Raw genomic sequence first — 16,279 nt, 5'->3', positions numbered from 1 at the left:
GCAAGCAACTAGAGAGTGCCCCCACTCACCACAACTAGAGAGAAACCTGAGCAGCAACAAAGACCCAGCACAGCAACAAATAAACAAAAAATAAAATTATATTAAAAAAAGAGAAAGGGGTGGACCTTGGAATTCTTGAGCCCCTGGAGGTCTGGCCAACCCCCCAACAGGTAATGAAATTCTATGACTCGCAAGGTAAAAGAAATAGCATTATAAAAATGTTAAAGTAAAACCAGAGCTGTATTTTTGCACACAAACTCATGTTGATATCGGTCTGTGGCTTGGAATTATAATCAGGAGCCCCTGAAACTGCAATTTGAAGTCTCACTTGTGGGGTGGATGCACCACTTGGGAACTTTTCCTAACTAGGACTCCAGATTTGCTGTTAACGAGGGACTTCCCAGCTGTTTAAGTTGGAATGTTGGTTAACCCAATTTGGTGATGAATGTGCTGTTCACTTTTCTCAATTGTTTCTATTTCTCTTCTTTTAATGACTATCTATTGAAATCAGGCCAGTTAATCCTCTATTAAATATTAAAATCATTTCACCAGGTATTGAACCATGTCTCCTGGATTAGAAGCATCCCACTTGACAGCTAGGGAGGTCCCCATTGTGAGATTCTCTGAATTATGTTGGGAGTCTCTTGAACTGCACCATGTCACTTTCCCAGGAGAGTTAATCAAGAGAAAAGCCTGTAAGTAGAAAGCAGCTGAGTGTGGAGTTTTTTTTGTTTGTTTGGTTTTTCGTTTTTTTTTTAGAGAGAGATCCTTAAAATTCCAGAGTGAACAGGGTTGGAGAAGTTTAAATAATTTCCTAACTTCAAATCTAAATTTGAAGTGACTCATGGTAATTGTGCCAATAACATTTCAAGAGGGTGGTTTGGAATTCAAGTGGTCCTCCCTTGGGGGACATTTTGAGTCTGGGAGGTAGTTTCAACCAGAAGAGTTATTTCTGGAATAAACCCAGCTGCATGTTCCACAGATGGGATCTGGGTCTGGTCAGACCTATAGAAACCTGATTACTGAAACTAATCAGTGTTAGAGTAGACCAAGAAACAAAGTCCACTTTCCTCATATGATGCAGGCGTTCCTCACATAACTGGAGCACAAATTTAAAGGTTTCTGAGCAAGTGCTTGATCAGGAGCTCTGCTGAGGGAGACATGAAGACGTGGGGTGAGCGCCTTCTCAGAGAAGAATCTGAGGTGGAAACTCACACAGGTCCTGGTGAGAGTGGAGGAGTCTCCTGTTCCGCAGAAGTCCTGCTTGTTTCTCACTTGGTCTCTGCTCTGCTGTTTTTTTTAACCCCGAGATCCCACAACTGGAACTTGGATGTGGGAAAGAGGGCTGTTCTCAAAATAGGCTCAGTTCAGCTCAGTTCAGTTCAGTCACCCAGTCGTGTCTGATTCTTTGCAACCCATGGACTGCAGCACGCCAGGCCTCCCTGTCCATCATCAACTCCCCGAGTTTACTCAAACTCATGTCCATCGAGTCAGTGATGCCATCCAATCATCTCATCCTCTGTCATCCCCTTCTCCTCCCGCCTTCAATCTTTCCCAACATCAGGGTCTTTTCTAATGAGTCAGTTCTTCACATCAGGTGGCCAAAGTATTGGAGTTTCAGCTTCAGCATCAGTCCTTCCAATAAACACCCAGGACTGATCTTCTTGAGGATGGACTGGTTGGATCTCCTTGCTGTCCAAGGGACTCTCAAGAGTCTTCTTCAACACCACAGTTCAAAAGCATCAATTCTTCTGTGCTCAGCTTTCTTTATAGTCCAACTCTCAGATTCATACATGACTACTGGAAAAACCATATTTTTGACTAGGCGGACCTTTGCTGGCAAAGTAATGTCTCTGTTTTTTAATATGCTGTTAGGTTGGTCATAGCTTTTCTTCCAAGGAGCAAGGGTCTTTTTAATTTCATGGCTGCAGTCACCTCAGAGCGGAGGTAAGAAAATCCAGCGGTTCTTCATTGTAAAGCAGCCTAATCCTTGAAACAGCGTCATCTTACTTAATGGCAGTTTTAAGAAGTGCAGTAGTTTCCTACGACAGAGTACTTGTCGCTGAAGGTGGCAGACTCGCCCTGGCACGCGGAGCCGGCCTCGGGCACCGGTCCCGCGGCCCGCGGTGTCGCGCGCCCCCGGCCGGCCGCCAGGCGCGCAACCAGGCAGCGGCTGCCGAGGCGGAAGCGAAAGCAAAAGCGAAAGCCCAGGAGCCTGGCCGCCCCGGGCTGGCGGAGCCTCGCCCGCCGGCAGAGGCGAGACGGAGCGGAGGCCGCGCGAGGGGACCTCAGAGCTCAGCCCTCGGCACGCCAGCAAAGAGCCCGGGAGCCGCCACTGGTGAGCTCGTGCGCGTGGAAACCTGGAACGCTGACACTGCCACAGCCCGCCCGGCGCGCGCGCTGCGCCCCCGCCTCCCGCCCCTTTGGACCGGGGGCCTGGGGAGCGCGGCGGGCATCGTCTGGCCCCTGGGAACTCGGCGACGGCTGGTGGGGCCGGGGTGTGCGGAGGGGGTCTCGGGACGTGTTTTAGAGGACGAGATGGTCAGGTGCAGATGGTCAGGCTTCCCAGCTGCCTCTGTCAGGCCAAATGCCTTGGGTCCTAGGATGGGGGGTGCTCGTGAGACGGGGTACCCAGGGCATCTTTCAGGGCAGCACAGGGTTTAAAAAAAAAAAAAAGGAAGCCAGCGGACGCTTGGGCAGAGTGGGAGTGGGGACAGGGACTGGAAGCCACCTCTGTCCTTCTCTTCTACCCCTAGATCTCGCCATGTGGCGCCCGGACCTGAGACCCTGGGCCTCCCTGCTGCTGGCGGACTTGGCCTTGCTCTGGCTGCTGCAGGGGCCCCTGGGGGCCCTGCTTCCCCGCGGGCTTCCCGGCCTGTGGCTGGAGGGCGCCTTGCGGCTCAGTGGACTTTGGGGGCTGCTGAGGCTGGGGGGGCTGCTGGGGTGTGTGGAAGCGCTGCTGCCCGCCATCTGCCTGGTGATCCCCCTGTTTCTCTCCTTGCGGGCTCTGGTCCCGGGGGCCTTGAGCGCCCCTCCGGTCAGAGTGGCTGCAGCGCCCTGGGCCTGGCTGCTGCTGGGCTATGGGGCGGTGGGGCTGAGCAGCGCCCTGTGGGCCGTGCTGAGCCCTCCAGGAGCCAAGGCCGAGGGGCAGGGCCAGAACAGAGTCTTGATGTGGCGGCTGCTGAAGCTCTCCTGGCCTGACCTGCCTTTCCTGGTGGCCGCCTTCTCCTTCCTCTCTCTGGCGGTGTTGGGTGAGTGGGGAGAGGGCGTGGGGACTCGGGGGTTGGGAGGAGGCCCTTTAGCAGGTGCACTCTGACTGTGGTCCTCCTGCCTGTTGCAGGTGAGACCGTGATCCCTTACTATTCTGGCCGTGTGATTGACATCCTGGGGGGCGACTTTGATCCTGATGCCTTTGCCAGTGCCATCTTTTTCATGTGTCTCTTCTCTTTTGGGAGGTAGGTGATGAGCCATTTGTTAGCCACCAGTTTTTACAGGGGACCTCACTTTCTTATCTTCAATCCCCTTTGTGCACAAAGCACAAAATTCTTAAACGAAGAAAAGCCTGAATTTGTTCATTCACTGTTTTATGTCGAGCATCCATCCATTTACTCCTTCATTCGTCACCTGGCTCTGACATCTTCAAAGTTTATATTGCTTATTACAGTTCAGATACAAGTGAGTGTAGTACAATAGGTGTTTTTGTGCTGAATGGAATGTCTCTCAGTTGCCTCTGAGCATTTTTATCTCCATGAAGTTCCATTTCTCTTTTCTGACTCTGATCTCTCAGCTCATGTTTGTTTCCACAGTCAGCCTATTGTTGGGGGTGGGCATGTTTGTTCATCCTGACCCTTCTTCCCTAACTCATCTTGTCAGTCTTGAAAGCTCTTACTCTGAGCCTTGTCATCTTTCTTTCCAGCATCTTTACTCTTTTCCACTGTATTTACTTTCCCTTTTGTTTTTCAACACAGCCAGGAATCTGCTGTCTACAAATGAACTAACTAACTACTTGGTAGGGTTGGGACTAGGATGAGGCTCACCGGGTCCTCTTTTTTCCTTCCTCTGTTGATTCCTGCCCCTCATGTCTCTTATTTCTCTTCTGCTCTCTTGATATACTGCCCCCAACTTTGTACTTCTTTTCCTTCTGTGCTTTTTCTTCTCCTTCCCTCCCCCTTCCTCTTTGCATCTCTCTCCCCTTCATCCTCCAACCCTCTCTCCCCACAGCTCACTGTGTGCAGGCTGCCGAGGAAGCATCTTCCTCTTCACCATGTCCAGAATCAACCTGCGGATCCGGGAGATGCTTTTCTCCTCCCTCCTGCGCCAGGACCTCCCTTTCTTCCAAGAGACTAAGACAGGTAAGGCCTGGGGTGCAGGTCTGGGGTCCCCCTGCATGGTCCTTGCCCATCTGCTGCCGCCTACCTGCACCCAGCCGGTTCTGCCTGCATCCTTGGTGCCAGGGCTGGGAGCTGTTTTTCTCTCTTTGGGGACCTGTCTCTCTGCAAGGAGGGAGGGCTCCATGAGATCGGGAGGTCAGGAGGGAGTTTCTGGGGGTTCTGCATTACAACACATGGTTTCCTTTCCTGCTCTGTCCTGCCCAGGGGAGCTGAATTCCCGGCTGAGCTCAGATACCAAACTGATGAGTTCTTGGCTTCCTATGAACACCAATGTGATGTCTCGAAGCCTGGTGAAAGTGCTGGGACTTTACAGCTTCATGCTCAAGCTGTCACCTCGACTCACCTTCCTCTCTCTGTTCGAGGTGCCTCTCATGATAGCGGCTGAAAAGGTGTACAATGTCCGCCATCAGGTATGTGCGGATGCTGGGGAATCCCCAGGGAAGATCACACCCCAGGGACTTTATGCGAACGTGTGTGTTTTTGGGAGAAGGAGAGATTTTCAGATGTTGAATGTGGTTCCCTGTGCTATACAGTAAATCCTTGTTGCTTATCTACTTTGTGTCAGTGATTTGTATCTGTTAACTTCAAACTCCAAATGTATCCCCTCCTCCACGTTTGGTAACCATAAGATTTTTTTTTTTAATGTCTACGAGTCTGTTTCTGTTTTGTGTATAGATTCACTTGTATTTTTTTTAGATTGCACATAGAAACAATATCATATAATATTTGTTTTTCTCTGTCTTACTTCACTTAGCATGAAGGGACTGGAGTGGGGTGTGTGGGTTGGCTGTCTTCTGCCAAAGCGGCTCGCTCCATCCTTGGCCCCACTGTTCCAGGCAGTCCTTTGGGAGATCCAGGATGCTATGGCAAAAGCTGGGCAGGTGGTACGGGAGTCTGTTGGAGGGCTGCAGACCGTGCGCAGTTTTGGAGCCGAGGAGCAAGAGGTCCGTCGCTATAAGGAGGCCCTTGAACGATGCCGGCAGCTGTGGTGGCGACGGGACCTGGAACAGGCCCTCTATCTGCTCTTAAGGAGGGTGAGGAAGCTGAGGGCTGGAGGAAGGGTGCACGTGGGGGCTGGTCTTGGGGGTCCTTGGGGTTCCTGATGCCTTTGCCAGTGCCATCTTTTTCATGTGTCTCTTCTCTGTTGGGAGGTAGGTGATGAGCCACTTGTTAGCCCCCAGTTTTTACAGGGGACCTCACTCTCCTGTTTTCAATCCCCTTTATGCACGAAGCACAAAATACTTAAATGAAGAAAAGTCTGCATTTGTTCCTTCACCATTCTATGTCAAGCATCCATCCATTTACTCCTTCATTCGCCACCTGGCTCCAACATCTTCAAAGTTTATATTACTTATTGTAGTTAGAGTCGAGTGAATGTAGTGTAATAGGTGTTTTTGTGTCGGATGGAATGTCTCGTCGTAAGGGCAGGGAGGCCAAAGAGTGGAAGGTCCTCAGGCTCCCCTTTCTGCTCCCTCCAGACGCTGCACTTGGCGACGCAGGTGCTCTTGCTGAACTGTGCGCTGCAGCAGATCCTGGCCGGGGACCTCACCCGCGGCGGGCTCCTCTCCTTCCTGCTCTACCAGGAGGACGTGGGCGACTACGTGCATGTGAGTCGGGAGCTGTGCGTGCTCTCATTTTCCTCCTTTGGCTTCTATTTGTTCCCCTTAAAAAAACAAACGGAAATAACCCCAACTCATTGGCATTTAATATTTCAAACGTGGGTTAAAAAGAGAGGAAAATGATAAATCTATAAACGTGAACCTCCTTGTACTCAGCATCTGTTTTATTTTTTTTTTACTTTTTTTTTTTTTAACATTTTTAAGACAGCTTTTTACTTTATATTGGTATCTAGCCGATTAACAACGTTATGACAATTTCAGGTGTCCAGCAAAGTGAATCAGTTATGCATATATATATATCCCCTCTTTTTTAGATTCTTTTTGCATGTAGGTCATTACAGAGTTTTGAGTACGATTCCCTGTGCTCTACAGTAGGTCCTTATTAATTATCTATTTTATATGTAATTGTGTGTGTATATCAGAGGATATAGACTATAGTTCTCTGTGCTGTACAATGGGACCTTGTTTTTTATCTCCCTGCATCTAACAGTTATCAACTCATGGCCAATCTTATTTCATCTGTACCACTCACCGACTTCTCCCCACCCACATTACTTTGAATCAAAGCCAAGATATGGTTTCATCTGTAAATATGTATCTCTAAATGTAAACATTACAAATACATAACCACAAAGCCATGATCATACCAAAAAAATTAACAATAACCTCACCAAATACAGAGGTCAAATTTCCACATGTTTCATAGAGGTATGTATTATATTGATCTCTTTTTTCTCTCTCATATACATCTGTGGTGGCAACAATCAATAAAGCTTAGTGTCAGGATCTATTAAATTATTCAGGGTTGCAAAAATGGTGACACTCTGCCATTCCTTCATTTATTAGCCAGGATGCATCTCTCGGGGGAGATGTCTTCTCATGTACTGATAAGCTGCTGGGTGGTATAGTTTGATTAGGAAAGGCAGAATAAGCATTTAGTTCTTTCCCTATAGATGTGTGCTCAGTTGCTCAGTCCTGTCCGATTCTTTGCAACCTCGTGGACTGTAGCCCACCAGGCTCCTCTGTCCATGGGATATTAAGGCAAGAATACTGGAGTGGGTTGCCTTGCCCTCCTCCAGGGATTCTTCCGGACCAGGAATTGAACCTTTGCTTCCTGCATTGGCAGGCAGATTCGTTACCACTGAGCATGCTGGGACACCCTCCTTATATATACCAGTTTTGAAAAGTAATTAGTTACTGCATCTCGGGCGTTAGTTTATAATTTTGTAAACATCTCTGACGTGTGGAGAGCTGTGTGAGGCAGTCTGGTGGCTGCAAAGATGAGGCGGGCACAGTGCTTGCATTTAAGGAGTCCCTGTCCCACCAGGCTAGACAGCTGTGTACAAGTAACAGCACAGTAGCTGGAAAGGTCTAGAGATGAAGGTGACGCTGGATGGGAGGAGTAAAGATGTCTCCATCCTTTACGTTACAAATTGGAATAATGGGATATTGGTGCCCATTTTAAGTTGAGTCAAATTGCACATTTATTCCGGATTGTCCAGTGGTTAGGACTCTGTGCTTCCACTGCAGGGTGCATGGGTTTGATCCCTGGTGGGGCAACTAGCGTCCCACTTGCCACCTGGGGCAGCCAAAATTTTTGTAAAAATCTTTTTTTTTTTTTAATACTCATACTAGTTATCTCATATGGAAGCCATCTGCCTCATTATTCAGGAAAGTGAAAGTGTTAGTTGCTCAGTTGCATCCCAGTCTTCAACCTCATGGACTATAGCCTGCCAGGCTCCTCTGTCCATGGAATTCTCCAGGCAAGAATACTGGAGTGGGTTGCCATTCCTTTTTCCAGTAAAAAAATCTTTTCTAAGAAAGTTTTTTTTTTTTTTTTTAAATCCTTAAAAATTAAAGGTGATGATCTTTTTGGGACAAGGGGAGAAGCCCAGCTGGGGTGGAGTGTGGCGGGCCTGTGTGAGGAGCTGGGAAGCTGGTTCGTGGTGCAGCTGCCTTTGCTTAGCTGAGCCCTGCCCTCCTGTTTTGCAGACCCTGGTGTACATGTTTGGGGACATGCTGAGCAACGTGGGGGCAGCCGAGAAGGTGTTCCGCTACCTGGACCGAAAGCCAGATCTGCCTCCACCGGGGACTCTGGCCCCATCGACTCTGCAGGGCTTGGTGAATTTCCAGAACGTCTCCTTTGTGTATCCCAGTCGCCCTGACCAGCCTGCGCTCCAGGTGCCCGATGGGGGGAGACTGGGCCCCTGACTCCCTGCTCTGGATGATCGGCCTCGAGGAGAGGGGAAGCCAGGAGAAGGGGCAGGCCTCTGACTCTTCCCCGGCTGTTCTAGGATCTGACGTTCACCCTGAGTCCTGGGCAGATGACGGCGCTGGTGGGGCCCAACGGGTCTGGGAAGAGCACGGTGGCCGCGCTGCTGCAGAATCTGTACCAGCCCACCGAGGGCCAGGTGCTGCTGGACGGGGCGCCGGTCTCCGAGTATGAGCACCACTACCTACACCGTCAGGTGGGGAGGACGACCGGGGTGGGCAGAGGGCAGGGGAGGGGCGTGGGGCGGGGACCCAAGGGGAGAAGGAAGGGCGGGTCCCTGCCGCGGCAGTTTCCGCAAGCCCTCTGCTCCTGTCGCCTCCGCCAAGGTGGTCTTGGTCGGGCAGGAGCCCGTGCTGTTCTCCGGCTCGGTGAGGGACAACATCACCTACGGCCTGAAGGGCTGCAGCGACGAGAAGGTGCTGGCGGCGGCCCGCGCGGCCCGGGCGGAGGAGTTCATCCGCGAGCTGGAGCTCGGGCTCGATACAGGTACCCGCGGCCCCGGCGCTCGCCCCCGGCGCCCGCGAACTGGGCGCTGTGGCCGCCTGAGCCCCTCGGGAGCCCGTGTTCCCGGAGAACCGGCCGCCGCGGAGGTTCCCCCCCCACCCCGTCCACAGGCGCTCGTCCTCCGCAGCGGGGCCTGGGGAAGTCCCAGCCGCGCTTGTGAAGCGGCCGTTGTCTGGGCCCCTGTCTCTGAGGAGAGGGGGTTTCTCGGTCTCCTCAGAGGTCGGGGAGAAAGGCAGCCAGCTGGCGGTGGGGCAGAAGCAACGTCTGGCCATCGCCCGGGCCCTCGTGCGGGACCCCCGCGTCCTCATCCTGGATGAAGCCACCAGTGCCCTGGACGTGGAGTGTGAGCAGGCGGTGAGTGCGCGGCGGCGGGACCCCTCGTGGGGCCGGGGCGCGCGGGGACCTCCCCGATCCTCTGAGGCTGCCTGACCCCCCGGAGGGAGGAGGGCAGCCGACCTTGCCCTTCTGCCCTGTGCTACCTTCTCGTGGCTCACGCCTCTTGCCCCTAAGCCGTGGGCCCCGGGCGTCCCGCCCCTTCTTATCTGGCACCCGGGGCATCGCGATCCTCCCCCTTCAGCTGCAGGACTGGAGAGCGCACGGGGCCCGCACCGTGCTGGTGATCGCCCACAGGCTGCAGACGGTTCAGAGCGCCGACCAGGTCCTGGTGCTGAGGCAGGGCCGGCTGCAGGGCCCCGAGCAGCTCGTGGACGGGCAGGACCTCTACTCCTGGCTGGTGCAGCAGAACCAGAGCGTGGAGACCCCAGACACGCCCGGCCCTGCCCAGGGCCACCGCAGCGCCCCGGAGTAGCTCCTGCCTTGGGTTTTCCTGGCTGGTTGTTTTTGGAGCTGGATTTAGACCGTGGGTACTACTGCTGGGGCCGTGGGAGGGTGGGGATTGGGAGATGTGGTATCTGTCTGCAACCAGGGACCTTGTTAGTTACTTGACGAACAGAGCCTTGCCTGGTGCAGAGTACTGTATTGTGGCATCTTGAATATATTTAAAACTATTTTTTCTTACATAAATAGCATACATTTGTATAGTAAATTTAGACAAGAGCCAGGTAAGAAGGGGAAAAGTAAAATTATGCACTGTTTCATGTCCCAGAGATAATCACCATGACTATTTTGCTGGCTGTCTGATCAGTCTTTGGATTGTTCTTTGAGATACATAAATATTCATGAGTTTCCCCTTCCCTGTATTTTTCTCAGTTCCCACCAGGGTCTGATATTTTGGGGACCACTAGGATATGGAGGGGCAGAGCACTGTTCCCTAATTAACAATATTAATAAAACTTTGATAACAGCTACTGTGTACAGTGTTTTAATATGTGTAGGAAATATGCCAAGTCTTTTCTGTGTGTTATCATTTTTAATCCTTATCCTCAACCTTTTGAGGTTGTTTACCTTTATTCCCATTGTGTGTATGAGAAAACTGAGTCTCAAAGAGATTAAAGGACTTTCCCAAGGTTGCACAGTGGTGGAATTGGACTCGGAATCCAGGTGTGACCCCAGAGTCCACACTCTCAACCAATTATATTGGTTGTATATATATTGGTTGTATATATATATAAAACACAAGATATATTGTATCTTGTGTTATAGTCTACTGTATAATCAGATCTCATAAAGCTCTTTCACTTCTAGTTGTGAACAGTTCTGAATCCCTTATCTTCTCTCTAATCCCATTGTTACAACTTTCATTCATTGTGTTGTGAAAGTGTTAGTCACTCAGTCCTGACTGTTCACGACCCCATGGACTGTAGCCCACCAGGCTCATCTGTCCGTGGGATTCTCCAGGCAAGAATACTGGAGTGGGTGGCCATTCCCTTCTCCAGGGGTTTTTCCTGATCCAGGGATTGAACCTGGGTCTCCTGCATCACAGGCAGATTTTTTACTATCTGAGCCACCAGGGAATGATCTCATGTCCAAAGATGTTCCCCTACTATTGGTTCATCTCTTCCAGACATTGTTAATGAAGTCATTTTTCTTTCTAGGGGACAAGTAAAAGCAGTATCACTCTTTCCTGTGTCCCTTCTCTTTTCTGCGTTGATATTTCTTCCCCAGAAACACAGCTTATCTAGCCCATTTCTCTCTGCTTTTCCTTTTGGAAAGGATGTTCCATCCATGACAAACTTCCTGCCCTCCTGATACCTTTGTGCCTCTGTATATGGCGCGCCCTGCCATTCCCTAAAGGGCTCTCCCCGTTAGGCCCTAGTTCTTTAAGATTCACCTCAGGGTTTAAATCTCTCAGGAATCCTTCTCTTAGCATCTCAGTGCTCCTTTCCATGCGCTCCTGCTGCTCTGCTCTGGGGGCTCGCCTCTCTCACTGTCCCTATTAAATTCTCCACTCCCACCATCGGTCTCTGTCCTGAAACTAGACCGTGAGCCCCTGCAGGGGAGGCCATCTGTCTTATTAAGCTTTATGTCTACTGCCTGGCAGAGGGCTCCATTCACATTGAATAATAAATAACTGTTTTGGGTAAGTGAATAAATCTCCTTCCTCTACTGTCTTCCATCTCAATATTCCTTAGACCCACAAATCACTGACATTCCAAAGCTGTACAGTCACTGGTTCCTGGAAGGTCTTACATTTGCTCCTTTTTAGAAAACTGAAAGTTTCACTTTCCCAGAAGCAGCAGGTACTTCCCAGACTAGCACTGAACGCACCAGAACTTTTGTTGTTTTGGATTTGTTTCTGCCTGGCAACTGTTGGGATCAGGGTGAGGCCAGAGTAAATAACTTCCTATGCATGTGAACCTTTACCTCATCTGCGGTAGTCCTGCTGCTCCACACCTGTTTATTGTTCAAATTTCACTGGGGGCGAAACAAGCATTGGGAGAGAGAGAAAGTGAAAGTGAAAGTCGCTCAGTTGTATCTGAGACTCTCTGCGACCCCATGGACTGTATAGTCCATGAAATTCTCCAGGCCAGAATACTGGAGTAGGTAGCCTTTCAAATTTCACCGAAGGCAAAATAAGCATCCGGAGAGAGAGAAGCCTGGCCTGATTTTTTCCCCTCCCCACCAAGTGTTCTTCCTCCATCTGTAAAATAGGAATAATAAGTTCTGTATCCTCTACCTTGTGGGAACTATAGTCTTCACGGAGAAGAGGATCTATTAAAATTCTTTTGTAACCTCAGTATAATTACACCCATGGATTCATAATACCTAAAACTTGAAAGACATCTTAAAAATAGCATAGCTGTCAAATCTTTTATAGATAGGGAAAGGGGCCTGAAATCACAGAGCCCATCAGTCAGAGAGCTGGGAGGGAAACTCAGGCATCCGGATGGGCAGAACAGGAAGGTGCTGCAGACCCTAGGATCATAGGGGATCATGAAAATGTGTTATCCTTGAGGGACAGTCCCAGGTAAGACTTGTTTCAGAGGCACAGAAAAACATTCCCCAACAGTGTATTCAACAGACTCCTACAAGTGTGGTCTGCCTGGTAACCACAGGCATTAGTAATTCTGATTTGTCCAGAGTTCCAGTTATTACTTTTTTTAATTACTTATTTTTTGGCTGTGCTGGGTTTTGGTTGATGCTTGAGGGCTTCCTCTAGTTGTGGTGAGTGGGGACCACTCTAATTGTGGTGGAAGGGCTTCTGATGCGGTGGTTTCTCTTGTTGCAGTGCACAGCCTTTAGGGCACTTGGCTTCAGTAGCTGTGGTGTGCAGTTGCCCCACAGCATGCGGGAATCTTCCTAGACCAGGGATCGAACCTGCAACCCTGCAGTGGCAGGTGGATTCTTAACCACTGGACCACCAGGGCAGTCCAGTTCTAGTTCTTTTCATTTTCCCCTCCCACTGCCCATCACCGTTTGACTCCCACCCCTTAAATTCCCCATCTTCTTGTCACTTACCTTCAGAGTCTTTCCACTCAGCCATGTGCTGCTCTTTCCGAAGCAAGATATGAATGGCAAAGAGGAAACAGGAAACTCTCAAATTACTGTGGGTCCCCAAACAAGCTCCCACCCTGCTTGCCCTGCCCAACGTGGGAACAACACTGACCAAGTCTTTCACGCCCCAGCTGAGTGAGGCAGCCACTTGCCTCTGGATGGCAGTGGGGCCTCAGAAGGAAGTGTGGAACTGTCAGAATCTGCAGAGGAAGGACTAGGGGGAAGGGAAAACAAAGATCTTCCCTGTTTTGGATGCTGAGTGAGAGGAGCATCCATTTACTTGAATCCAGTGCCATCTGTTGGTTCTGGGAAACACTGAGTTTCAAGAACTTTTATGAATTACGATATTCAGTATCAATAATAAGCATTCATGGAGTGCTTTCTCTGTGCTCCTGCTGTGCTAAGAACCTGCCGTATCTTATTCCACCTTTAAGGTAATCTTCTGCGGCATGTGTTGCTTTCCCAATTGTTAAGAATGAGAAATGGAGACTGATAAACATTTGCTCACTTGACTGGGACGCAGAGCTAGGTCAAGGTGGACTTTGCCCAACTTCACATGTTTAGAACATATTTAAGAATACAAAGGTATACACAAAGACAACTGAAGAGGAAGGGAGAGAATATAAGCTAGTTTTCGGATGTTTATAGTAGAAAACTAATAGGAACTATCTAAAGAAGGGAGAAACTAACTGTATTATATAAAGATAAAATCAAGATAATGCCAACATAAACAGCTTCCCCAAAATCTGAAAGACTGCAATTTAGAAAAACACTAAAAGATATAGTGAAAGATTTTAAAAGTGCAATACTCATATAAACATATTTAATAGAAAATAATAATCTCCAAATTGTACTGAATCCATCTGCCATATTAATAATTATAAAAGGACTTAACTCATTAAAATATTAAAAATATTTTCAGATTAGATTAAAAGAAAAACTCTGCTGTTTGCAATATACAAAAGATATGCTTAAAAATACAATGACTCAAAAAGATTCATTTTTTTTTTCACTTTTAAATTTTAATTTTTTGGCCACTTCATGTAGCATGTGGTTCTTAGTTCCCTGGCCAGAGATCAAACCCACTCCTCTTGCAGTGAAAGCATGGAATCTTAACTACTGGATTGATAGGGAAGTCCTGAAAGATTCATTCATTTATTCAACAAATCAAATGATAGACAAAGGCATAAAAAAAGAGAATGTAAACCTAAAGAAAGCAGAGGTCAATCTTATTATTAAACAAGGTGACATTCAGATCCACTTTATAATGGAAAGTGTAAAATTAAAACTGGATATCTAAGAGATATGTAAGTTCCAAATAGCATATAAGTAACCATCACAGAGCAGAAATTAAGGAAGATTCTAGGGAACTATTCAGAAAGGTAGTAGTAGGTGATTTTAGTTCACTTTTCTTAGGACTAGAGGAATCAAGTAGATAAAAGTTATGAACACAGAAGATGCTACTAACTTAGTCAAAAGTTAGATCTGATGGATCTATATTGACATCTTCTCACTGAAAACTGGGAACACAATTTTTCAAGTTTCAACAAAGTATTAATGAAAATGGACCACACATTCTGGCACAATAAACTTCAGTAATTTTCCCCCAAAAGTAGGAATGATATAGATACAATTCTCCGACTACAGTGGAACAAACTAGATAATAATAATAAGGTCAGAAAAGATAAATGCCCTTCCACATGGAAACTTAAACAGTCTTTCTCTTGGGCCAGAGAGTGAGAAAGCAACAACTGAAAAATTTCTAGAAAAATGACAATTGAAAATCACACATCAAAACTTTTAGGATATGGCTAAAGCAGTGTTCAGAGGAGAATTCATCACCTTAATTACTTACATCAATAAAAGGAAAGAATGAAATGAAGTGAATTAAGTGAAAAGGAAACAAAATAAATGGAAACAATCAAAGTGTCTACCAGTAGATGAATGGATCAAGGAGATGTGGTACATACATACGATGGAAAATTACTCAGTCATAAAAAAATAAAATCATGCCATTAGCAACAACATAGATTGGCCTAGTAGGTATCACACTAAGGCAAAATAAGTCAGAGAAAGACATACACTGTATGGTTTCACTTACATGTGGAATCTGAAAAACAAGTGAACAAGCAAAAAGCAGAAAGACAGGTAGTACAGAGTGGCTGCCACAGGGGACGGGACGAGGGAGAATGAATGAAATAGCTGAGTGAGATTCAGAGGCGTACACTTCCAGTTACAAAAGAAATGTGATGTGTCACAAGAATGAAATCCACAGGGTGGCTAAAACAGTGAATACTATGGTAATAACTTGGTATGATGGCAGATGGCATCTAGATTTATCATATTGATTACTTTGTAATGTATAGAGGTATCCAATTCCTATGTTGTACACTTGGAACTAACATAGTGTTGTAACCTAATTATATCTCAATAAAAAATAATTAAGTCACCAAGATAGCGGTTGAAGAGATATTTTTGCCAGGTAATAGAATGATTTTTTTTTAACACCCTCAACGAACAGCTGCATCTACCACGCCCAACTTCTCTCACTCCCTAGAGAACAGGGAGGGAAAGCGGAAGAGGGGTGCAAAATGAGGGGTGAGTTTTGGGGGAAAATCACAGAAAAGCCTGTATCTCTATGAAGTAGAGCTCTTGGTTGAAGTCAGGCAGGAAGGGAAAAATAAAAACCCCCCATCTTAGTTTTCAAACTCAAGTAGAACAGAAAACAAGAATATGGGAGAAGGCAACCAGGCATGACCGCTCTCTTTATCAGCTGTCTCCCCGAAACCTCTGGTTTCTCTGAAGACCTCGGGAAACCCAGATCTCCCACTGGGGACACTGACGGGCAGCACAGAAAACTCAGCAAAGCTTCTGATTGGACCACCCAGCGGCTTCGATTTACATAAGCTGCATCAGCGGCCACTGGCCAGGGAGATTGCCGGCTGGTATCGCCTTCTCTCTTTGGTTGACGTGCTACCTTTTCCCACAGATGTCATTCCTGTTCCCGATCCATGAGACCACTGCCTTCTTTTTAAGAGACAGGGATGGAGGTCTATCTTGGCACCAGAATTATAATACGATTCTTCAGTCATTTTGACCTTTTGTGCATCTGATTGCAGGGATGTTAAAGATGTAGAAATGAGGTTTTCCTGGGTTCCCAAGTAAGAAATACAGTGCAATGAAAACAGCATAGCCCGCGGACTAACTTCCTGTGAACTTTGGTTCATGCTGTCATTACTTAACCTGCAGAAGGGAAGTCATGATAGTATCACAGTGAAGGGTTGTTCTGCTGAGTCTCTCTCTCCCTCCTCCTGCCCCCCATATTCACACTGTGCCTAGAAAAATGATTCGTAACAAGCAGCTGACAGATTTAACTCTTGCTGTTATGATGCAGTCAAGTTAGATTTCAGAACGTACGCGCGGTGGACACATTCACACCGGAAGTAAGAAAGAACAGCGCTGCTAACTTCCGGTTCAGCATCCATATCCTCCAGTCTTCCGGGTCTAAGGACTCCTTCGCCTCCCTCCAGATGCGCGCACAAGCCCCATTTACTGTGTGTTCTCTGGGCCCCACGGTCCTCTTCTCCCCGCGGGCTCTT

At 48.0% G+C, this 16,279-nt stretch overlaps 1 protein-coding gene across 1 annotated transcript; it reads left to right on the top strand.

Moving 5' to 3' along the window:
* Positions 1–2,160: 2,160 nt before the first annotated feature.
* On the top strand, positions 2,161–10,089 carry TAP2 (transporter 2, ATP binding cassette subfamily B member). The gene is made up of 12 exons (XM_043450521.1): positions 2,161–2,338; positions 2,757–3,251; positions 3,341–3,455; positions 4,222–4,352; positions 4,596–4,801; positions 5,228–5,425; positions 5,870–5,998; positions 8,003–8,191; positions 8,305–8,478; positions 8,609–8,768; positions 9,004–9,140; positions 9,364–10,089. The coding sequence occupies exons 2-12, from the start codon at positions 2,765–2,767 to the stop codon at positions 9,592–9,594; spliced, it is 2,157 nt and encodes a 718-aa protein (XP_043306456.1). The 5' UTR covers positions 2,161–2,338; positions 2,757–2,764; the 3' UTR covers positions 9,595–10,089.
* Positions 10,090–16,279: the final 6,190 nt, after the last annotated feature.

The sequence above is a fragment of the Cervus canadensis genome, chromosome 28 (assembly GCF_019320065.1).
Source record: "Cervus canadensis isolate Bull #8, Minnesota chromosome 28, ASM1932006v1, whole genome shotgun sequence".
NCBI lineage: Eukaryota > Metazoa > Chordata > Mammalia > Artiodactyla > Cervidae > Cervus > Cervus canadensis.
This window is presented reverse-complemented; position numbering and strand designations above follow the sequence as displayed.

What these genes read in the sequence shown, in the direction of transcription:
- TAP2 (XM_043450521.1), top strand. Translation starts at nt 2,765, where the DNA reads ATGTGGCGCCCGGACCTGAGACCCTGGGCCTCCCTGCTGCTGGCGGAC. An exon ending in TGTCTCTTCTCTTTTGGGAG is followed by an intron (nt 3,456 to 4,221) that starts GTAGGTGATGAG and finishes CTCTCCCCACAG; the next exon opens with CTCACTGTGTGCAGGCTGCC. An exon ending in ACCACTACCTACACCGTCAG is followed by an intron (nt 8,479 to 8,608) that starts GTGGGGAGGACG and finishes GCCTCCGCCAAG; the next exon opens with GTGGTCTTGGTCGGGCAGGA.